At 45.0% G+C, this 23,955-nt stretch overlaps 1 protein-coding gene across 2 annotated transcripts; it reads right to left on the reverse strand.

Annotated features, from left to right (window-relative positions):
* Positions 1-582: 582 nt before the first annotated feature.
* Positions 583-21,657, reverse strand: LOC123428286 (protein PHYTOCHROME-DEPENDENT LATE-FLOWERING). 2 transcript variants are annotated; one of them, XM_045112491.1, is made up of 12 exons: positions 21,471-21,657; positions 17,922-17,997; positions 17,773-17,837; positions 17,588-17,650; positions 8,912-8,992; positions 5,990-6,151; positions 5,537-5,635; positions 4,167-5,461; positions 3,070-3,296; positions 2,861-2,988; positions 2,696-2,734; positions 583-2,608 (listed from the first exon to the last, which is right to left on the reverse strand). In XM_045112491.1, the coding sequence occupies exons 1-12, from the start codon at positions 21,615-21,617 to the stop codon at positions 1,091-1,093; spliced, it is 3,900 nt and encodes a 1,299-aa protein (XP_044968426.1). In that variant the 5' UTR covers positions 21,618-21,657; the 3' UTR covers positions 583-1,090. The 2 variants fall into 2 exon arrangements, with proteins under 2 accessions (XP_044968426.1, XP_044968417.1); XM_045112482.1 differs by having other exon boundaries at positions 17,588-17,665.
* Between the last annotated feature and the right edge of the window lie 2,298 nt (positions 21,658-23,955).

A 23,955-nucleotide genomic window follows, 5' to 3' on the forward strand; every position in this document is an offset into this window, starting at 1 on the left:
CACCTGTACCTCCTCCATGGCCGCCACGTGGTGAGCTCGAATCTTTTCGCCTCGGCAAAACCTAATGCGAAAGGAGGGGGGAGGGGTCGGCTTCTTCCGCTCACGGCCAAATCTGCTCTTGGTGGCACCTTCTCCTGCCTTCGGTTCAAAAATATTAGTTTTCAAAGTTAAACTTTGTACACTCTTCTTACTCCTTCGGTTCGAGAATATAATGTTTGACAATTTTAATGCAGGTCAAATTTATGTACGTTTGACCAAGATTATAGAATCAAGTATTGACATATACAATACAAAATAAATAAAATATAAAAATACTTTTTCGTAATAGATCTAATGATACAAATTTGGTACTGTAGTAGGTGCTGTTTTCTTAACTTGGTCAAATATACACATGTTTGACTTTAAAAAAAAACTAATACATCTCATTTTTTTTTAAACTACATCACATATTTTGGAACGGGGTGGTATGTTGCAACATCAACAATAGACCATTGGGAGTATTATTATATTATTTTTTTAACGGGATAGACCATTGGGAGTAAGCACGCACGGCATAACTGATTTTTGCCTTGCCAAGTTCCAAGATAAAACATGACAACTTTATTCATAATGAAATGGGCATACTTATTCATAGGCAGTTAGGCACAACTGTTTCATGGTTATAAAAAGACAAGCACAGTCGGCTATATAGCAGATACTCCCTCCGTCCCAAAATAATTGTCTCAAACTTAGTACAACTTTATACTAGAGCTAGTACAAAGTTAAGACACTTATTTTGGAACGGAGGGAGTACGTATCTAACAGCTCTAATTTAAACAAGAAAATGGAGTGATTCGGCTGAACAGTGTATCTCCCAGTACTGAGCTCCTTCCTACAGGCACTATTTCCGTCAGCTACAACAATCTACATCACAGATCCTGGTGGAAAAAAGGGTTCCTCCATAACAACTGCGTCTATCGGTTATAACTTGCAGGGAAACTAATTTGACCTCAGTTACCACAACAAACAAGAAAGCAGTAACCGTCTTTGTCAATGTTTATATCTGCCATTAATGTGTATCTCCACGGACTGGATCAAATATTAGCAGTTACTACATACTACCAGGACCTCCCATATTGGCACTTTGCAGCTGTTCCATTGGAGAGTTTGCAATGCTGCTGACTGACCCTTGAGTCTGTGAGTGTGAGCTTAGCTGCGGACTTTGAGGCGGGCCTGGTGTCCCCACAGGATTGACTACATTGTTATTCACTTGTTGCAGAGCCCCTGAGCTCAATTGCGGGCTCATTGCAGCCATTTGCTGCGGGCTTATTTGCTGCTGCTGCATCACCAATGATTGTTGTGAACCAGCAGGCGAACCTACTTGTGCCGCCTGCTGTAAAGGAGATCCCATTTGTTGTTGTTGCTGCTGCTGCTGTTGGTGCTGCTGCTGCTGCTGGAGCTGCTGCTGTTGCTGGAGCTGTTGCATCTGCTGCTGCTGCTGCTGCTGCTGCTGCTGCTGCGGGTTCTGTTGGAGTTGCTGCTGCTGCAGTTGCTGCTGCTGCTGCTGCTGCTGCTGCAACTGTTGCAGCTGTTGCATTTGCTGTTGGGCATTCAGCTGAAAATTACCCCCTGGCATCTTCGGTGGGCCCATTGAAGACAACATGGCCCTCTGCATGGGGTTAAGGTTGTTTCTATTTAGTGAATGATGGCCCATCATGGCCAAGCCGGCAGAACTAGGAAGGATTGGTGAACCACTGCCAGGCAATCCAACCATTCCAGCCTGGGGGTAAAGGCTGGTCACCCTTTGTTGCTGAGCTAATCCCATACGCATCTTGGCAATAGCAGCAGAGTTCATACCTGGACGAAGCCCAGCTGCAGCAAGATTGGATGCCATTCCAAGACTCATCTGATTTGGGTTGTTCCCTAAGCCTGACATGGATCCCATCGGGGAGGACATTGGCCGCACGTTGCCCATTCCCATAATATTTCCAAGACCACTGAGGCCTACTACATTGTTAACCATATTGCCCATGTTCACAGCTGAACCAGGCCCCATCATGACTTTTCTTGACATCTGCACTGGCTGTTGCTGCTGTGCTTGCTGCATCATATGAAGCTGCAAGGAAGCAGGAGTAGCCTTGGTGTTACTCATGTGGTTTGAGCCCATCGGGAGATTTGAGCCAGGCCCCAGCATCTGAGATAATGGGCTTGTTGGTAGCAGTTGGGGTCTCGGCATCTGGTTGAGAGGAAGAGATGTTTGTTGCTGAAGCTGTGATTGTGCATTCTGCTGCAGCTGTGGCTGCTGCTGTTGTTGCTGCTGGATCAAACTTTGGTCAAGTTGTTGACTCCTTGGAGACATGGCTGCACCCTGCATATACCCTTGCTGCATTGGTAGTGCCTGATTGCTACTCCCAGATGGAAGCATCCTATTGGCAGAAAGTTGTTGTAAAGGGCTTCCAGATACCATATTCGCATGGGCTGCAGCATTAAGTTGCTGGGTTATACCTCCCTCTTGTTTCACTTCATTGGCTGTATTGTCTGGTAACATTCCTGATAGTCCACTGAGGTTACCAGGAGGGTTGCTAGGCACAACTTGATCATCTACCTTGTCATAGCCTTCTTTCTCCATCTAGGGTAAAGGGTTCAAAAGGTTCAAAATTCAGGATACTATCCAAATTATTAATTCCAAGCGAACTTTAGGGTAGTTGAAACTCACCCGAGCAATAAGTTGTGTTGCAAGCAAGTCGGCATGATACTGATAGAAAAACCAATAGAGAGGTTAACCACAGGAAGATAAAACACATACTGTGAACCTGCTGTTTTCAAGTTTTTTGTACTTGGTTCTGCATGGGAGGATTCAATCAGTAATTAATGCATATACCTTGGTGGGTAATATGAGTGTACACTCATGTGAATTCCGATTGTCAAAATCTTCTGGGTCTCCATATTGCATTCCCACTGTCCCATCAGGTTTATCCTTGAAAATGATCCGGAACTGCTTTGTAGGACCTGTAGAAAGTGATTTTAATCAAAGCTTCAGCTTTAATCCTAATTTGTGAACAGATATACAATCTTATGTAGATCACAAACCTTGGTATGAGCGGTTGGCGACAACGAAGTTCAGTATTCTGGTCCTAAAGGAATTTATTGTTCCACTCAACATAGAATTACAAAGAGGCCTCAACTCATCTCTGTAATCCTCGGTATGGAAGCAGCTGGAGAGAAGTGTAACAACTTTCTCTCGGCTTGCATTTATCATGGGCTTCCTATTATTAGATGACTTATCAACTTTGTTCTTCTTATTGTGCAGCTGATGCCTGAAACAAAATATGCCAATAGCTTCAGCTGCAATCATAGACAATCATATGCATATGAAAAAGATCGTAAAATGTCAGTGGCTGAAAGGTTTCTGATTTCAAATCTTCTGCTATAACTAAGAACTCTACCAACTATGACCTGCTATATGACTGGATAAAACACATGTCCTGCCAAACAGGTAAACAGAACAAATTATACAAGTCAGATATATACTACTCCCTCTGTTCATAAATATAAGATGTTATATTTCTTTTCTGAATCGGATGTATAGACATGTTTTAGTGTGTTTGTTCACTCATTTCAGTCCATATGTAGTCCATATACAAATATTCAAAACATCTTATATTTGTGAACGAAGGGAATACTTTAATTGTATTAAACATAATAACATATGCAGAATAACTGACTCAGGGGTAAGTGACATTTAGCGTTCAAAGCAATGCTAAAGCAGCATTTTTTCAGTTCCTTTTACCCAATTACAAAAATAAGTGACACTCTACAGTTCCAAATTTCAGGAAGATTTAACTTGGACCATTAGGTTTTAGTATTGTACATCTGAAGAGGGAAAATTATAAAGGTTTAATATTATGAAAATATTTTTTGATAAATTTGTCCATATCAATTATATACATTCTAATCCAAATAGCAGGTACTATCGATGAGTATCATTTGTCAAAGCTATTCAATTAAATGCAGAAATTCCAGAGTCACATCTTCTTGTGACAGGAGGGAGTTATTGTACTGAAATTGTGCAGTCATAAATTTCCACAACATATTTCTACAGGTAACCCCAGAAATGAAAATAAAACAAATTGTCAAACCAAAGCCATAATGTAGAGTTAGCAGATTTTCCAAATGTTATTTCATACCGATTGGATATGGCCTCAATTTTTCCAAATTTCTCAAGAATTGATTGGTCAGCCATTGATGCAGTCCCAACGGAAGGGCTGCTAGCATTAGGTATAGGATGCATGTTTGAAACACTGGCTGGGGACCCTACACTGCTTACAAGTGGTTGAGTCTTGGGGACAGAATTTTTCCTTTTTGAAGGAGCAACTGAAGGCTGCTGCATCCGGTGCATAGAATCACTAGGACTGGAAACCACAGATGGGTATCCTACTGCAGCACTAGAACTCGTGGCAAACTTATTATCTTTATGTGATCCAATTGCAGCAGATGTCGCAGCAGAACCAAACTGGCCACCCATTGAACTGCTTGATATCTCTCCAGATTTAGAGGATACTGGAGACTGAACCATTGGTGCAGAAGAGACACGAGAGGCAGCAGCCAACTTTCTTCTCTGAAGCATTTCTTCTTTCTTCATGTCTTTCTCACTTGGACCCCGAGGATTCTGCCACTGTGCCATGTTCTGTAGATTGTTTCTTGCTGCTGCTGGTTGTGACAAATGTTGAGCATGGGATTGCTGCTGATTGAGCACAGTATTTTCAGGGGGCATAGCCTGCAAGGGGTCTTTGCATCTGTCCATGCCATCCATCTGCTCTTGCTTAGCACCATATCTCACACCCTGCTCTCTGAAATAAAAGGAAGCCCCTGAATCTTGCATATTGTTCACCGTTGGAGAAGGGTATCTCTGGCCATTCAATGAAGCATACGGCATCCCCTTCTTCCATTGCATGTCCTGACCACCAAGGGCAGCTGATTGGGGCCGTATCTGCTGCTGCTGTTGCTGGATATCATCAGTGCTAATTGTTGGTTTTACTCTTTTAGGATCTTGCAGTGGAGCTTCTTGTAGTTCCCTCTTCACAGATAGAAGGCCATTGTCATTGTAAGCCATCACGTTCTGAGATGAAGTGCTTGAATTGACTCCAGTAAAACTGACAGGAGCTCCTGCCCCACGATCATTACCAACAGCAGAATAATTGATATTTTGCTGGATACCAGAATGGGACAGCATTGACATTCTAGCTGCATCCTGTGAACTACTTTGTCTAAGTGGTTGAGAGCCACCTGACATAATTTGGGAAGTAATGTTATCAGGCACCTGGTGAGTAACATTGCCACTTGCAATACCCATCTCGTCCGTTTTGGTACTTTCAGACACCCTATCAATGCACACCTTTTTACCATGAGACATGTAACTGGACGTGACAACAAGATCAGGATTTTGCCTCAACCGCCTCTTTCTTCCAACACCAAGGTTTAACTGCAAGAAATGCAAAATATTTCGTTAAAATACACATATCTATAACAGTGCTTTTGACTCTGCGTGTGGTTGTACCTTATGAGGAATAGGATCCTGACAAAGTCTGTCCAACTTTGGTGTAGGGTCTAAGCAAAGTGCTGGTTGTAGAGCTTTGACAATCCGTGACTCTGCCTCCTATAGAAACAAGTACAGCAAGGAGCACGGATGAGAAGATATGGTGAGGAACAGACTAGGCAAAAATTACATTCCAGATCCCTCTATAAACCGACTAGCAACAGTTTATGTAGGCCCTCAACTCTACATATATCTTACTTTACCATATTATTTTATCATTACTAGTCAGTCAGTGAAGAACCTGCTTGACCGACCAAAAGTAACAAGATATTAACTACTTCCATGCAAACTAGGCGTGAAAAACTGGGACAAGAGGGGCACACATAAGCAGATTTTGGAAGGAAAAGGAAAACAAAACATGTAAATCCATCTTGCCACTAAAATGATAGGAAGCTTCTTTACAAGAATGCTTACCATGAAATCTCTGTAACTCCATGAATCATCAGATAGCAGCATAATGTCCCTAACAACATTTTCAAATGTCATCTGAAGCTGCACTTTATTCACAGCAGGTAGTCCTAACTCAGCAGATGGTGCATGAACTTGGTTGCATGCATGCTTTCGGTAGTCGCGTATCTAGAAATAAATACCATAAGAACAGTCAAGTACTTGAGAACCAATATAATTTAAACTTCTAAATGAGTTATGCTACCTCAGCAATAAGGTACACAAACATTAACAAAACAAGCATGGCATGCAGCGTCAGGTTCAAATATTTTAATTGATGCATTATCTCACAGTTATTTGGAATTTTCTGTAGAAAGTAGTAGTTGAAGGCTTAACATATAAACCATTTATAATGGGAAAAACTAATCTAGCATACAAACTACTCCCTCCAGTTCACAAATAAGTGACCTTTTGGACATACCTTCAGTCAAACTTTTCAAAATGGATGCAAATATCGTTTTAAATATTTAGATTGGAAACATGAAAATCATATGTATATACTTACCTTGAAAAGTAGTTCCACGGTTTTCTTTGTTAATACTAGAGTCCCTTCATCCCACATTAGGTAGCACCAGAACTTTACGCTAATACCAAGGTGAGCAAGGGTGAATGGTAAATGGACGATTATACCCCTGATTAAACATCAACGCAGCAGTTATTTCTCCTCGCATTGGGCGCCCTGACCGCTCAATTCAGCTGCGCGCACATTCCGCATTTGTCTATGCACGCATGCACTGCATCAGTTATTTTGGGTGATGACGGGCCTGTGGGTACATGCATGTTTTTTTTACCAGTAAAGACAGTTGGAGAAGCTTCCACTGACATATACTAGAAGAATAAAATTATATAATTCCGTGAGACATGGCTACTACCTCAAACCAGAACTCTATAGTAGAAGAGAAACGGGGGAAGGCCAAAAGTCATAGTAGAAGAGGAACGAGAAGACACGGAAGAAATGCAGCCGAAGCTACAACGGCCTCCAACACGGCCGTCCGACATAACTTTGGACGGTCCGGCTTCTAGGCGGGATGTCCGATATGACAGGACCGCGACATCGGTACAAAAATCGTTAAATCGGACGAAGTTGCTCTCTGACTTTACATCCGGCCTCAAGCAGAACAGTCCAGTCCAAGAACTTCTTGCTCATGCTACTCTTACTGATGAGCGCATTGTTGCGCCTTCCATGGAGCTCAATGTTCGCCTTCATGCTTCCGATGGTGATTCATTGTCTGATCCGACGAGTTATCGTAACCTAGTTGGGAGTCTTGTCTATCTAGTTGTCAGTCATCCGGATATCTTCTATCCCGTCCATAGTTTGAGTCAGTTTGCTCCTGCTCCCACTTCGGTTCACTATAGTACCTTCTTCATGTTCTACGATGTCTTCGTGGCACAATCTCTCACCGCCTTTTCTTTCCCACTCCAGTTCGTTACACCTTCACTCCTATTTGGATGCTACGTGTGCTAGTGATCCCTCGGATCGCCGTTCACTTTCTGCTTACTTGTTTTCTTGGTGGTTCTCTCATTGCCTGGAGACGAAGAAACAGACTGCACTTTCCATTCAAGTGCAGAAGCTGAGTTGCGAGCTATGGCTCTTCTGACGGCAGAGGTGACTTGGTTATAATGGTTACTTTAGTTTCATGTGTCTGTTACTACACCTACCACCCTCTTGTCCGACAGTACAGGTGATATCAATATAGTGCGAGACCCTGTGAAGCATGAGCTCACCAAGCATATTCGTGTTGATGCTTCCTCTGTGCGCGTTGGTGTGTAGAACCAGGTTATACCAGGTTATTGCTCTTTAGTATGTGCCTTCTGAGTTACAGTTGCCGGATTTCTTTACAAAGGCACAAACTAGACCACAGCATGAATTTTATCTCTCCAAACTCAGTGTTGTCGATCCACCCTGATTTTAGGGGGGTTGTTAGAGTATATTATGTTTCATGTATAGTCTGTGTATGTTCCTCGTTGTATGAGGGATTTTCTGCATATTTACCACATGTACATGTATATATATGCTGGCCCTTGGCCCTCGGGAAATACAAGTTGTTGTTTCCCTACCAAATACGTTGGATAATACCAAGAATGACCCGCTGCAGAAGATTCGCTAAATGTTTGGTCAAAATCTTGAGACAACTGTTCAATAAAGTGATTGGTCTATAATCATCAGCTGACTCCAGAGAACTTGGGAATAAGGGTGATATAACCAGAGTTGATACTTTCTAGCCGACTCCGGAGAAAGTCCTAATGCAGGAGACCTTCCATCGAGGGAGAGAGATCCAGGATTCGCCATAGGTGGAGGTGGAGGTGGGAGAGCGGCTAGGTGGGAGAGACGCCTTTTGCGAGCTCGCATTCATGGTGACAGGGTCGCAAGAGAGGCCAAAGCGAACGGCGTAGGCCCAGGGTGCATGTGTGTTATTCCTTTTTCCCAAGAATTACACCACCAGGGGTAACAACAGAATATTTTATTGCATTAGAAACGGCTGCACCACTCTTCACAGTACAAAGTTATTTAAATTTTACGCCACTTTTTACGGGGCAGAGGGAATAGCAGCATGACAATATCCAAAACAGCAAATTCACAACATTATTTCATGTCGTGCTACATATCCGTAATTTGCAGTTCACACTTGTCCAAAAGACCAAAGTAAGGTTATGAATTCCTGGTAGATCGCCATGATCTATTCTAGGATGCATGTGTGAATAATATAGGGTTGCTTTCAATGATTGTATTAGAAAAAGCTAGCAACCCTTGTAGAGAAAACATGTAGTAGACAGAAACTATGGTAGCGGTGACGAGAATGATTTTCACATTCAACGGTGCTTAGCATCTGACAGTTTAACTACACATTTGCTTACATAGCATGCCTCAAATCAGATAAAATAACTTACCTCACAAATAACTGATCCATTGTAGTACTTGCTTGGTATCTCATCAAGAATATCTCCAGGCAACCTTCCAGCTTCAATGGCCTGCACGTGATCATGCAAACAAGCTCATTTAACTGCACACAGAGCTAGGATCATCACGACATGATTTAACTATTTCTACAAACTTTAACCAGCTATTGAAGGATGGTTTGTTCCATCTTTTAGGAGGAGAAACAAACACAAAGGAAAAATAATGCATTTGTGTTGTTCGCAGACTCATTTTAAAAAAATCGACACATATAGCCTGTAATGTGATAAGAATCAGCTAGTCTCCTACAGCCTGTTAGCGCAGAAATCAAAAGGTTATAACAATACCTTTTTAGGCCTCCTTTGGTTTAGAGGAATTTTGTAATAATTCTAACGGATAGGAATTTTTCCTACAAAATTCCTTTGGAGCCCTTTGGTTTGTAGTGTTAGGAATAAGCAACTTGTATTCCCATGAGGCCATAGGCCAGTATATATACATGTACAGGTGATGGACTATATACAGGAAACCCCTTATATATCGGGATAAATACAAAAGGGTACATGACTTATATTATAACTCTAACACCCCCCTCAAACTCATGGTGGATGAACAACACTGAGTTTGGAGAGATAAAAGCCATGTTGTGCTCTAGTCTGGGCCTTCGTCAGGAAATCCGCCAACTGTAACTCGGAAGGCACATACTGAAGAGCAATGACCTGATCCTGCACACCAGCGCGCACATAGAAAGCATCAACACCAATATGCTTGGTGAGCTCATGCTTCACAGGATCGCGCGCAATGCTAATAGCACTTGTACTGTCAGATAAGAGCAGAGTCGGTGTAGTGACAGAAACACCAAAATCCTAAAGTAACCACCGTAACCAAGTCACCTCTGCCGACAAAAGAGCCATCGCTCGCAACTCAGCCTCTACACTCGAACGGGAAACTGCAATCTGTTTCTTCGTCTTCCAGGCAATGAGAGAACCACCAAGAAAAACACAGTAAGCAGAAAGTGAACAGCGATCTGAAGGATCACTAGCCCACGTAGCATCTGAATAGGCCTGAAGTTGTAAAGAACTGGAGCGAGGAAAGAATAGACGGTGAGAGATCGTGCCCCGAAGATATCGAAGAACACGGAGGAGATGACTATAGTGAACCGATGCGGGAGCAGAGACGAACTGACTCAGAATATGAACCGGATAAGAGATATCCGGACGAGTGGCAGCTAGATAGACAAGAATGCCAACAAGATGACGATAACGCGTCGGGATAACGCGTCGGGTTAGGCAGGGGATCACCATCAGTAGCACAGAGGTGAACATTGAGCTCCATAGGAGTCTCAACAATGCGCTCGTCAGTAAGAGCAGCACGAGCAAGAAGATCCTGGATATACTTTTCCTGGGATATAAAAAAGGCATCAGAGGTAGAAGAGACTTCAATCCCAAGAAAGTAGCGAAGAGGTCCAAGATCAAACATAAGAAACTGCTCACTAAGACGGGCCTTTACAAAGGCAATATACTCGGGGTCATCCCCAGTGATGACCATGTCATCAATATAGAGAAGAAGAAGAGTCCGACCACGAGGAGAAAGGTGAACAAACAATGCTGGATCATGAGCACTCGCTGAAAAACCAGCGGCAGTCACCACAGAGGCAAAACGCTCAAACCAGGCACGAGGGGCTTGCTTAAGGCCATAGAGAGAACGACGAAGACGACATACCATGCCATCAGGAACAGAATACCCAGGTGGTGGCTGCATGTACACCTCCTCACGCAGCTCACCATTAAGAAAGGCATTCTTAACATCAAGCTGAGATATAGACCAGTGGCGTGCAGAGGCCACGGCAAGAAGTGTACTACGAACAGTGGTCATATGGGCCACAGGAGCAAAAGTCTCGTCATAATCACGACCATGCTCCTGCTGAAAGCCACGAGCCACAAGACGAGCTTTATGACGCTCAAGAGAACCATCGGAGCGAGTCTTAACCTTGTAAATCCACTTACAAGTGATGGGACGGACTCCGGGAGGAAGGGAAACAAGATCCCACGTACTAGTGCGTTCAAGAGCAGCAATCTCCTCTGCCATCGCAAACTGCCATTCAGGATGAACAACAGCCTCACGATAGAAAGTCGGCTCAAGAACAGCAGCACCAATGGTGGGAAATCCAAGGCGATCAACAGGCAGACGAGGGCGAGAACGCAAGGCATAGGGAGGCTGAGATGAGGATGACGACACATCAGCAGAGGCATCCACAGAGGCATCCACATGATGTGAACGACGAGTGTAACACTGAGGAAAAGATGGAACAATGCAAGGGGGGATCGCCAAGGTAGAATCGGGGGCTGAAGACGTAGAAGTCACCGGAGATGAAGGTGCAGAATCCGATGACATGCCAGGAGAGGAAACCGTGGGAGATGGTGGTAGCAAATCGACAAGAGGTGGAGAAGCAGAGGGAGCGGAACGAATAGGCAAAGGCGCGACGGGGGTGAGAGGTGTATCAAGAAAAGTGAGGAAAGAGATATCCTCCACTGAAAAGGTCGAGGAAGATGGGCGTGGGTAGAAGGGACGAGACTCGTCAAAAGTCACATCCCGAGAGATACGCATCCGACGACCGATAGGATCCCAACAACAATAGCCCTTATGCTCATCACTGTAGCCTAAGAAGACACTCAACAGACTGAGCGGTCAGTTTGATGCGTTCGCGAGGGGCAAGAAGAACATAGCAAACACAACCAAACAGGCGAAGCATCGAATAATCGGGAGAACGATCAAAAAGACGCTCAAAAGGAACACCACCCTGTAGAGCAGTAGAAGGTTGTAGATTGATGAGATAGGTGGAGGTGGAGACGGCCTCAGCCCAGAAATGAGGCGGGAGAGAGGCAGCAGTCATCATCGCACGAGCCGTCTCAAGAAGGTGACGATGCTTGCGCTCAGCTACACCATTCTGGGCATGAGCACCAGGACAAGAGAACTGAGCAAGTGTACCCTGTTCAGCGAGAAATCCACGCAACATCTTGGAGATATACTCTCCAGTAGAGTCAGCACGGAACACACGAATAGGCGTAGAGAACTGAGTGTGAACCATGGCAGCAAAACACTTATAGATAGATAATACCTCACTATGAGAAGACATAAAATAGATCCACGTGTATCGAGAGAAATCATCTATAAAGATAATATAGTAGCGATGGCCTCCCTTCGAGGAAAAGGGAGCTGGACCCCAAACATCCGAGTGGACAAGGTCAAAAGGACGCTGAGACACAGTCTCGCTATGAGGATAAGGTAACTGAACCTGTTTACCAAGCCGGCAGCCCTGACAGTCTAAAGACACACCACCGGAGACAGATCCAAGAAGACCACGTCGAACTAAGGATGAGAGACGAGAGCCACATAAATGACCCAGACGATGATGCCACTCTTGAAAGGAGCTGGTAGACAAGGCAACAGAAGAGGAGAGACCAGCTGCGGTGGCAGCGGATGGAAGGTGAAGCCAGTCAAGCTCCCAGAGACCCTGAGAGTCACGGCACCAGGGGCCAGCACCAAGAAGAGCACCAGTGTGACGGTCCAGAACTGAACATGAGTCAAAGTCAAGGATGACCCGACAATCAGAGTCAACAATCTGGCCACCAGAAAGGAGCTGCATGGTAAGCCGAGGAACATGAGCAACAGCGGGAACATGAAAAGATGAAGTGCTAAGAGTGCCTCGGCCAGTAACCGGGAGAGAAGTACCATCGGCAGTAAGAACATGAACAGGAGAATCAAGAGGTCGAGTAGATGACAGAGTGGATGAATCAGGAGTCATATGAAAAGATGCTCCAGTATCAAGAACCCACGGAGATGTACCTGCGTGTGTAGAAGGTGGTCTCACAATGCCAGAAGAGTCCGTAGCAGAACCAACAGAACCTGTCGATGAAGAAACAACAGATGGAGCTAGCAGACATTGAAATCGTCCAATCTCCTGCTCAGTCAGGGGCGCAACTGAAGATGTCGATGTAGACACACCCGACAATGGAGAGTCGAAGGCAAGCAGCAGGGCGCGAAGTCGCGCAATCTCGTCCTCGGTGAAGTACACAGCTGAAGTAGGTGGCGTAATGGCACGAGGAGAGAAGCGACCACCACCACCTGTGGAAGCCGCTAAATATGGCGGTGTAGCATGTCCAGTATCGTCTGCAAAGACCGGTGGAGAAGACGAGGCCGTGTGCAGACAAGCACCAAGCGCCAAGGGAAGACGCGTGGATGAAGAGCAGTCCATGGAGTCATAGGCACTGTTAGAATAAATCCGAGGTACGCGGTCGATTCACCGAGGAACAAGCAATCACAGCACGATGACGACACCGAGATTTGTTAATGAGGTTCGGCGAACTCGCCTACTCCCCGGGGCAATGACTACGGGCGCTCCTCCCCGAGATACCACAACACTGGCCACCCGGGCGCCGGCACAAGCCGCCGGCTCCCCCTTGCGAGCCTGTCGCTATCTAGTCGTCATAGGTTACAACGTGGGGTGCCTCCTCATATATAAGAGGCCAAGGGTACGACGTGTCCGACTACGACACTACATGTATCCTACCCACACTACAACACCAAGTCCATATGTAACCCAACTCGTACATCAATATTCGACACAACTCTAACAAACTCCACCTTGGCGAATATTTTCACCACTTTGAATTTGTCCGTGCATCAAACTTCCATGTACTCCGGACTTGTGTTGTCTTCTTCGTAGCTTACCGAGAGCTACCCGACGAGTCTGCCCCAGACCCGCCGCCTCCGTGGGAACCTGCTGCTACTCCTGCAACTCCAGTCTCCGTGACTCCACCTGCAATAGTGCTTCCTTGCAACTTGTAAAGATGCGGCCGTCCTCGCTCCAATCATCACGGTCACATCATCTTCCATGATTTCCATGGTCTTCTTATCCCGATCACAACGGAATACCATACCACCATCATGAAGAACTCCAAGCGAAATTAGATTCCTCCTTAGCCCCGGCACATGCCTGACTCCCCGAAGCATCCGCTCAACTCCGTCAAACATCTTGATTTTAATGTCACCTACTCCGGCAACACGATAACCAGTGTCATCGCCCATATAGGCTAAACCAAAATCACCAGACTTGTACGAAGAGAACCACTCCTTGTTGGGTGTCGCATGAAAAGAGCAAGCTGAATCCAACATCCACGCTTCACTTTTGGTTGACCACCTGTCTGATACTACGAGGGCATCACTACTGTTGTCTGAGTCATTACCATGAATTGACATATTAGCACTTGACCCACCATTGAGCTCTGGACAGTCCTTTTTAATATGTCCCCTCTGCTTACACTTGTGACACTGTATTTTCTTTTTCTTTTTCTTGTTCTTCCCCGCCTCATATCCCTTCCGCCAATCTTCACCCTTGACTAGCAAACCTTCACCATGAGAGACTTCCACCGCATTCTTCTTTCTCATATGATAAGATAGCAAGGCTGCAGTAATATCCTCATTCTTGACGGTCTCCTTGCCGTGCGTCAAAGTAGTGATCAAATGGTCATAGGATGATGGCAATGAACAAAGAAGCAGAATTGCCCTATCCTCGTCGTCAACCGTCGCACCCAAGCGTGCTAGATCCGTCACGACTTGATTAAAGGCGTTCATATACTCCACAAGATCCGACCCCTCCTGCATCTTCATCCCATACAACTTTTGCTTCAGATACACCTTGGTCGTCGCAGTCTTGGACATAAATTGACTCTCCAGCTTCTCCCAGATCTTCTTCGGCGAATTCTCAACCATCACATGATAAATAACCTGGTCCGACAGACACAACCGTATAGTTCCTGCTGTCCTCAATTGTAACTCGTCCCAGTCCTCAGCCTCCATCTTAGCTGGCTTGGCTTCCTGCAACAACGCCTTCAAGCATCCCTGTTGTGCCAACAAATCTTTCACCCTTGTCTGCCATAACCCAAAGCTTCCAGTCCCGTCGAACTTCTCCACCTCAAACCTGGTACCCACTGGCGCCATGGTTCTTTGTACGTCTGACTGTGTGAAAAAATAATCCGAGCTTCCATGCAATGCCAAGTACACGAACTCCGCATACAACTACTCTCACGTGTAGTAGCTACTACACACAACTCGCGATGCTAGCTTTTGCTTTGCCTCAACCCTTGCTTTTGATGGATGTGTAGCCCCTGATGGATTTTCTCTTCCCGATTGATCTACTGTTGTCTCGTCCCTTACCCGGCTGCCTTCTTTTATAATGTGTTTGCACGTCTCCAGCAAACCAGCAGTCCGGCTCGGCTACGACCTCTCTTGGGACTCGGTCCCGTATTTGTTTTCAAACAAATCTCGTAAAGCAACGGAACTAGCCAGCTTTCCATCAGCACAACGCAAATCTCGTAAAGCAACGGAACTAGCCAGCTTTCCATCAGCACAACGCCCACCGCGTGCATGGCTTCAGCTGGCCACCAGCACAACACGTGCATGCATCAGCCCACCGCGCGCACGCCTTATGGCTGGCCTGCCACGCGCGTCTCTACGCTAGTGCCGCAGGTGCCTTGCTGCCGATCCAACGCCTGTTGCAACTGCTACTTTCCGATCTCGCCGAGAACCACGCCGCAGACGGCTGCATCTCAACTCAATCCTTCCTCTAAATCAACATCCGTAGCCTCCAAACAACCTAGCTCATGATACCACTTGTTAGAATAAATCCGAGGTACGCGGTCGATTCACCGAGGAACAAGCAATCACAGCACGATGACGACACCGAGATTTGTTAACGAGGTTCGGCGAACTCACCTACTCCCCGGGGCAATGACTACGGGCGCTCCTCCCCGAGATACCACAACACTGGCCACCCGGGCGCCGGCACAAGCCGCCGGCTCCCCCTTGTGAGCCTGTCGCTATCTAGTCATCATAGGTTACAACGTGGGGTGCCTCCTCATATATAAGAGGCCAAGGGTACGACGTGTCCGACTACGACACTACATGTATCCTACCCACACTACAACACCAAGTCCATATGTAACCCAACTCGTACATCAATATTCGACACAACTCTAACAGGCACCAGGACAACCGGTGAAAGTCGCGAGAGGTGTCGGGGAAGAGCGACATGCACCGATGAAAGTTGCGAGAGGAGTCGGTGTAGAGCGACAATCACCATATGTAGAGCTCTCAGGAGCAACAGAAGAACTACCAGCACAGCCGTCAGGAGTCACGGAAAGCAAGGGACTTCAATGTTGTGTGCTGGTGTAGACCATTTTTTTTTTGTCAACGACTGCGTGTAAGCCCGATCCGATCTGGAGGGCAGAATCGAGCAGCTGGGCGGCGGGATCCGATCTGGAAGGCTGAGGCGAGCAGGAAGAGGAGCAGCTCGGCAGCAGGATTCGTCCTGGACACAACCGGGACCTGTAACTCGGGTCAAGCGGGTCGGCCGCCTCGTCACAGCCTGGACGACTGGAGGTCTGGCGACGGGATCTGGAAGGCTCGATGGAGGCGATTTCGGTGGACCTTGAGCGCTTCGATCACGGGAGGTCGTGGTCTTCGATCTGGAGCGAGGTCTGGAGCGCTTCGATCGGGAACCTGGAGCGGGGCTTCTATCCACGGGAACCAGCAGCAGTTGGAGACGGCTTCGATCAGGAGTGGGGCAGCGCTTCTATCCCACGGGAACCAGCAGCAGTTGGAGCTGGCTTCGATCTGCAACGGAACGGGAAGGAGAAGGAGATCGAGGAAGACTTCGATCGGGAGCAGGAGGCAGGCACTGGTACGAGGTGACGAGGAGGAGCCGCTGCCTGACGGGAACGAGCCAGAGAGGAGGGTGGCGGCGTGGAGCGGATCAACAGCACGAGTTGCGGCGTGCAAAAGTTAACCTAGCTCTAATACCATGTTTTTTTTGAACTGAGCTCTAATACCATGTTAGGAATAAGCAACTTGTATTCCCATGAGGCCATAGGCCAATATATATACATGTACAGGTGATGGACTATATGCAGGAAACCCCTTATATATCGGGATAAATACAAAAGGGTAAATGACTTATATTATAACTCTTAACATGTAGGAATGGATTCCTATTCCTATGTTGGCTAGGAACCAATCCTTCATATTTCAAAGGAAAAAAAACATTAGCCTGGACGCAATGAAAAAGTTCCGTATGAATCAAGTGACATCCCTTCCCCTATAGGAATTGAGATACATGTCATCTCACTTCCTATAGTTTTCCTATTCCTATGATATTCCTATCCTATGAATATCAGGAAGCCTTAATGGGAAACAGCAGGGGGCATCCCATTGGTATATAAATTATAATAACAAAAGAGGGCTTCCATAAAAGAAAAGAAAGGGGAGGAATGTCCGCAATAGGGATATGTTTTCGTTTTTCTCATATCACCCCTGCTACCCAAACATGCATTGTCTCAGCACCACGGCACCAAAACCATGAGGACGGAAGCCAGCAAGGGAGAGGCCACCAACCTCTCACAGCTACCTGCTACCTATTATGCTTGCTGTTGCAAGGACATAACAGGCATCAACTTTTCATATCTAGTATACTGCTTGAGCATGTAACGTACAAAATATTTCATTACAAAACTAGCCACGCAGCCATCAACTCTAATACATTCATGAAAGCCTTTGACCAGATATGAAACAAGAAAGGAATTATGAAACCAACAAGCAAGCAATTCAATACTTACAGAAAACAATTTTTCTGACGCTCTATCATATGGATGCAGTGTTTTCCCATCCTGAACAGAGGGCTGGCAAGGATCCAGCTAAACAAAAATGTGTTAGGTCAAAATATATTAAAATCTCAAGACATTTTTCTCTTGAACATCAACGTGATGCCTTTGGTCATTAAAATTCTAGCTGAAGAACGCACCACTGCTGACTTGGCGATGAGGTAACCTCTATCATACAGACTGAAAGTGAAAGAAACTTCATGATCTGCAATGCAGTGTTGAAAGCTTAGCACAAAGAGTGGATAAACAAGTACAGTACATATTAAATAAATATTTTCTCAGGCAATACCTGGCAAAATCGCCCTAGAGCATGCTGGTGATATCTTGATGCCATTGGCATCATTAGCTCTCTCGACAATAGCATCCTACATAAAAAAACAGGTCAGCATTTTATCATATGGAGAACAATTCTCAAGGCGAGAACAATACACATCAAAATTATGCCAACAAAACAAATAACCTAAAAATCTTTCAGGAAAAAAATCAAACAAGGAAAAGTAAGAACAAACAGCCAGGAAAAATCTGACACATAAACCTTTGCAAAGTATGACACTGCCTAATTCTACAGGACAAAGTTAAGATAAGTAAACAGCGGGATCCAAAGATTGGAACAGGTTAATCTCCAGTGGAAGTGCAACACTCCAGATGGGTTAATCTCACACCAATACTTAGAGTGCTTGGATGCATTATCTTCGGATTTTTCAGAGGATACCATGGTTTCCTAAAACAATAAATAGCCTCTACTAATAAAGGGAGGTTCATTGTTGTAAGTTCGCCTCCACCCCTGCCCCTCCCCCGTTTGGCTTTTTTCCTCCTGTACGCCACCCCTCCCCAAGTCTGCATTAACTCAATCAAATCAATTCTTACCAAAACCTCAACTAAATCAAAACTTTCCTTGTGTTCCCCTACCCATACCCAAACCAAATCAAATCTTACCAAAACCTCAACACAATCAAAACATTCCTTAACTTCCCCTATCCATACTCAAATTAAATCAAATCTTACCAAAATCTAGAATATAGTAGGTGTGAGGTATATGTCGGACATGATTGGTGTCGAACCACTATAATATGTATGTCCCCATTGCAGCGCATGGACAATTACCTAGTCTCAACTCCTAAAGGGGGAGTCTGCGGTTGTGATGGTGTGTTTGGTTCGGTTTCGTCCTCGCCTCTGCCCCTTGATCTCGTCCCTTCGTTTGTTCGTCTGTCCCACTATTCGTGGCACTAAATGTACAGTATAGATGGAAACAAACCCAAATAATCCTAACAATAATTAGCCTGATAACATCCTAAACGTCGACCAAAAGATAAGAAATGAATCACCTAATATCATAGATCCTAAGTAGGTCCTAAGGCACACACAATTTTTTATTACTAGCATGCATGCCGATGAAGGTCACATGCTCTGCTAAATCTATAATGCTTGGTTCGTCATTCTTTTGCCTATAGTTCATGATTTCTTTTCAGTTCTGCAATTTAGAAAATAAGTATGTTATTGTCCAATTATGCCATGACCAGTATAGGTTACGGAGGATGTTAAAATGATTATTAGTTAAAAAGCACAGGTCAAGCTTGATATTTTTAATCTGTAGTTACCTAACCTCTTGTACAAAGTAGTCATGCATTCTGTGATTATCAAGCTTCAATTGTATGATGCTTTCGTTGATTAACTCCATCTTTTGTAAGTTCGTCATAAGTAAGGCTGCCACATAGTTAAGGAAGATGATGTCCATTGATTCCGACAGGCGACAACTATCTAGGTTGTAGAGGCTATCGGAGAAAACATTCACAAGAGGAGAGTGGACATGTATTATCAATTTGCATTGCAAAGATCTTGCATTCTATTCCAAAGAAATCAAAAGATCAGGTATGTCATCTCATCAGTAAATGACATCCTATAGACCTTTTTTCTTTCACAATTACTCCCTCCGTTCCTAAATATATAAGTCTTTCTAGAGATTCCAATATGGACTACTTAAGGAGTAAAATGAGTGAATCTGCACTCATTTAGGAACGTCTATATACATCCGTATGTAGTCTATATTGGAATCTCCAAAATGATATATATTTAGGAACGGAGGGAGCACATGTTAACCGCATACATTCACGAATTGTACAAATTCTCGGATTTTTGTTAATACTAATATTGTTCTTTTTTTGTTAATACTAAATATATAAGTCTTTCTAGAGATTCCAATATGGACTACTTAAGGAGTAAAATGAGTGAATCTGCACTCATTTAGGAACGTCTATATACATTCGTATGTAGTCTATATTGGAATCTCCAAAATGATATATATTTAGGAACGGAGGGAGTACATGTTAACCACATACATTCACGAATTGTACAAATTCTAGGATTTTTGTTAATACTAATATTGTTCTTTTTTTAAATGGGTATGTGTGTCAATACACGTTCCAAGAATTATGTAAGCAATCACTAATTACTGGATTTTATTTTGCAGCTCAATTTTTTCTCCATGATATACCAACAACCAAAATAATAAAGAGTGCATTTAAAACAAGCAGTAGGTGTAACTTACTAGATTGAGGGGCATAACTGGAAAGAGTTCAGACCAGAGATGCTTCCTAAAATATATACATTGTAGCCCGTAGCAACGCACGGGCGTTTTACTAATATTACAAAACGTGGAGTGTTTCGTTACAACAGATTGTGGTTTTCACTAATCATTTACCAAATACTTCCTCCGTCCCAAAATAACTGTCTCAACTTTGTGCTAGCTCTAGTATAAAGTTGTACTAAGCTTAAGACACTTATTTCGGGACGGAGGGAGTACTCCAACAACCTCTTTTCTCTTAATCCAAGAAGCATAGCACCAACAATATTGAGCCAGTTTCTATTATTCTTGTATTGACTATAGTAGATATGGCATTCCTGCTCCTTCAAATTAAAGTACTGTCCCGGCAAAAAGAAAGCACCTTCGCTAAAAGCATTTGTGCGGACCTGAGAACAGAAAAACACATTGCTGCTGCTGATTGTATCAATGACGCTCAAATCAGCAAGCGCCCAAACCTACAGTATACAGAGTTACCAAGAGCAGCATGCTCTGAGTTTTGAACTTAGATTACTAGAAGCATTTATCGGATATGTTACAGTAAAAATAGTGGACCTTCTAGTGATAACTATTTCTCCATTCGGAAATAAGTGAAGCTGTTTTAGTTTAAATTTGAACTAAAACAGTGCCACTTATTTCTGAACGGAGGTAATATAATGTACTCATTTGCAATTACAATGGAGTACTACTACCTCTGTACCCAAATATAAGACGCTTTTGTAGTTCAATTTGAACTGCAAAAATATTTTATATTTTGGTATGGAGGGAGTACATTATGCGTAGTTATCACTAGAAGGTCCACTATTTTTTACTGTAACATCTTCATTTAGATTAGTAGACAGAATTAACTACATCTTCATTTGTGTGATAGGGAGTACTTTTCTAATGAAGATGTCATTAAATCTGGCTACTTTATGAAGGAAATGCTGTATAAAATTTTGCAATCGAGGAGCCCACCAGATTGCAATCTTCGAACATGCAATTGGCACCCATTTCGAACAACAATGTAATTGGGCCTAGAAATCCTCTACTAGGGAGCTGAACGAAGAACTCTCGAGTAGAAATCACCGGGAAATTCTGACCCTTTCCGTGGACACAACCACGGATCATCCCCGCAGCCGCAAATTCGACGCGAAAAGCCAAAAATTGCAGGCCAAAACCCGAATTTCCTCCCCTATCACACAAAAGACTACAACTTTGCGTGCCCGGATCGTCTGGGCCACCCCGCGGCCGAACCCAGCCGGTAGAAACACGGCTTACCTCCCGTTTGGCTTCCGGCCTCGAACCATCCTTCTCACCGGCGCCCGGCTTCTCCGTCTCCGCCGCGGCCGGTAGCCCCGGAGCGGCAGACCGCGCGGTCGGTTGCACGCGAAGGCCGACCTTAGATAGCTTGAACGAGATCCCCATGTCCGCCGACGAACTCCTGCAGAGGACGCGGGGCCGGGGGGCGGGGGGGGGGGGGGGATGTTCCGAGGTGAGCTTGGTGTATCGGCTATGGGGACCCGGGCAGCAAGGATCCGTGAGCCCCTGACATATGGGGTAGGTTGAGCCGGTGGGGCATCGACTGCTGCTGCGTTTTTTTTCTTTAGAAGATTCTGCTCGTGTACGAGTGCATGAGGAAGGACTCTGGCCATGGGATACCCCGCGCGAGAAAGCCCGCACCAACCCGGACCGATGGTGCCCGTGGGCCGGGCCTGGATCTAGATTTTAAGCCCGATGGCTGGGCCGAGCACAGGTCTGAAATATTCATGATCTAACGAAGAGGCCCGGTCTAAGGCCCAACGGGCTTTTATAGTGATGGGTCAAGTTTGAGTCGGATTTCCAGGCCCGACATTAGGGCCGGGCCGGATTTAAGCTTGGGTTTTTTGCGTTGGGCTTGGTTAGGGTCGGACCGAAGTCCGGCCCAGTCCAAAGAATGGCTAGGTATAATCCCATTTGTTCTAAAAATAACTGTATATCTTTGTTTACTTGATTCAGACTAAAATTGATAATACATATGAACGAATTTTGGCACTTCCAGTTCTAATCCTAAGACTCACTACTGGAATCCAGTAATTTGCCATCAGCCAGTTCTTTGTCGTCTGCTGGCTGATGGCAAAGAAGATCTTTGCCGTCAGCTCACCTAAAGCGGACGGTAAAGGGCTCACTGATGGTAAACAGAATGTTTGCCATCGGTCAAGGCTTTGTCGTCTGCGTGCGGACGGCAAAGAGACCTAGGGCACACGGCAAAGAGGGCACATGGGTCCCACTAGACCTTGGGCCTGGTCAGGTCCAACGGACAGGCTCTTTGCCGTCCGCCTGGCCTTTGCCATCCGCCGTGGGGCCCTTTACCGTCCGGGGGCACACGGCAAAGCTGACGTCCCTATAACGGTCGTCTCCCCCTAGCCCCTCGCTTCACTACCCCACTCCCACTCTGTCTCTCTCTCCACCGTCGTGTGCACCTCCCTACTGCACGACCAGCGGCCGGCCACCCCTACGCCGCCCCCTGCGCCACCCCCTGCGCCGCCCCCTCCCCTCACCTGCCCCGGCGCCGCCCACTCCCCTCACCGGCTCCCTGCGCCGCCCCCTGCGCCGCCCCCTCCCCTCACCTGCCCCGGCGCCGCCCCCTCCCCTCACCGGCTCCCTGCGCAGGCCCCTCCCCTCACCGGTTCCCGGCGACGCCCCTCCCCTCACCGGTCGTCCCCAACTTCGGTGAGTGCCTCCGGTACCCTATTTTTTCAGGTTTTTTTCTTTTAAATTAGATAGTTAATTTAGATAGTTAGTTTATTAGGTTACTACTAGTTTAGGTTAATTCGGTTAGTGCAAGATGAGAAGAAAATGAAGAAGAAGAGGAGGAGGAGAAGAAGAAAAGAAGAAGAAGAAGAAGAAGAAGAAGAAGAAGAAAAAGAGGAATAAAAGGAAGAAGAAGAAGAAGAAGAGAAAGAAGAAGAAGAAGAAAAAGAGAAGAGTAGAAGAAGAGTAGTAGAGGAGAGGAGGAGGAGGAGAAGAAGAAGAAGAGGAGGAGGAGGAGGAGAAGAAAGAAGAGGAGAAAGGAAAAGAAGGAGCTATATTTTAGTTACTTAGTGATATAGATTCTGTTTTTGTTATTTTTTTGCTGTTTAGTGCTATATAGGTTTAGCGATAGGTTTAGTTAGCTTGGTTAGTTAGGATAGTTAGTTAGTTAGCTTAATAGAAAGAAGAGGAAGAAGAAGAAGAGGAGGAGGAGGAGCAGAGGAGAAGAGGAGGAGGAGGAGGAGGAGGAAGAGAAGAAGAAGAAGAAGAAGAAGAAGAAGAAGAAGAGAAGACAATAATAAGGAGAAGAAGAAAAGAAGAAGATAAGAAGAGAAGAAGAAGAAGAGAAGAAGAGAAGAAGACATAATTAGCCCATTTAGCTCCAAAATGCCATAATAAACTCAAAATGGCATAAGAACCTTGGTTAGCTCATGAATATTATATTCTTAGCTTGTTTTCCTCTAAAATGGCATAATTAGTCCATATAGCTCCAAACAGACATAATTAGATCATTTAGCTCCAACAAGAGGAGAAGAGGAGAAGAAATAAGAAAAATGAAAAAAAAAGAAGAGAAGAAGAGAAGAAAAATACCTTCTCCTCCTTCTCCTCCTTCTCATTCTTCTCCTCCTCCTCCTTCTCCTCCTTCTCCTCCTTCTTCTTGATTTCTTCTTCTTCTCCTCCTCCTCCTCTTTCTTCTCCTCTTTCATATTATCTTTGCTTTAATTTCCCCAACAATGACATAATTAGCCCATTT

The sequence above is a fragment of the Hordeum vulgare genome, chromosome 1H (assembly GCF_904849725.1).
Source record: "Hordeum vulgare subsp. vulgare chromosome 1H, MorexV3_pseudomolecules_assembly, whole genome shotgun sequence".
Taxonomy (NCBI): domain Eukaryota; kingdom Viridiplantae; phylum Streptophyta; class Magnoliopsida; order Poales; family Poaceae; genus Hordeum; species Hordeum vulgare.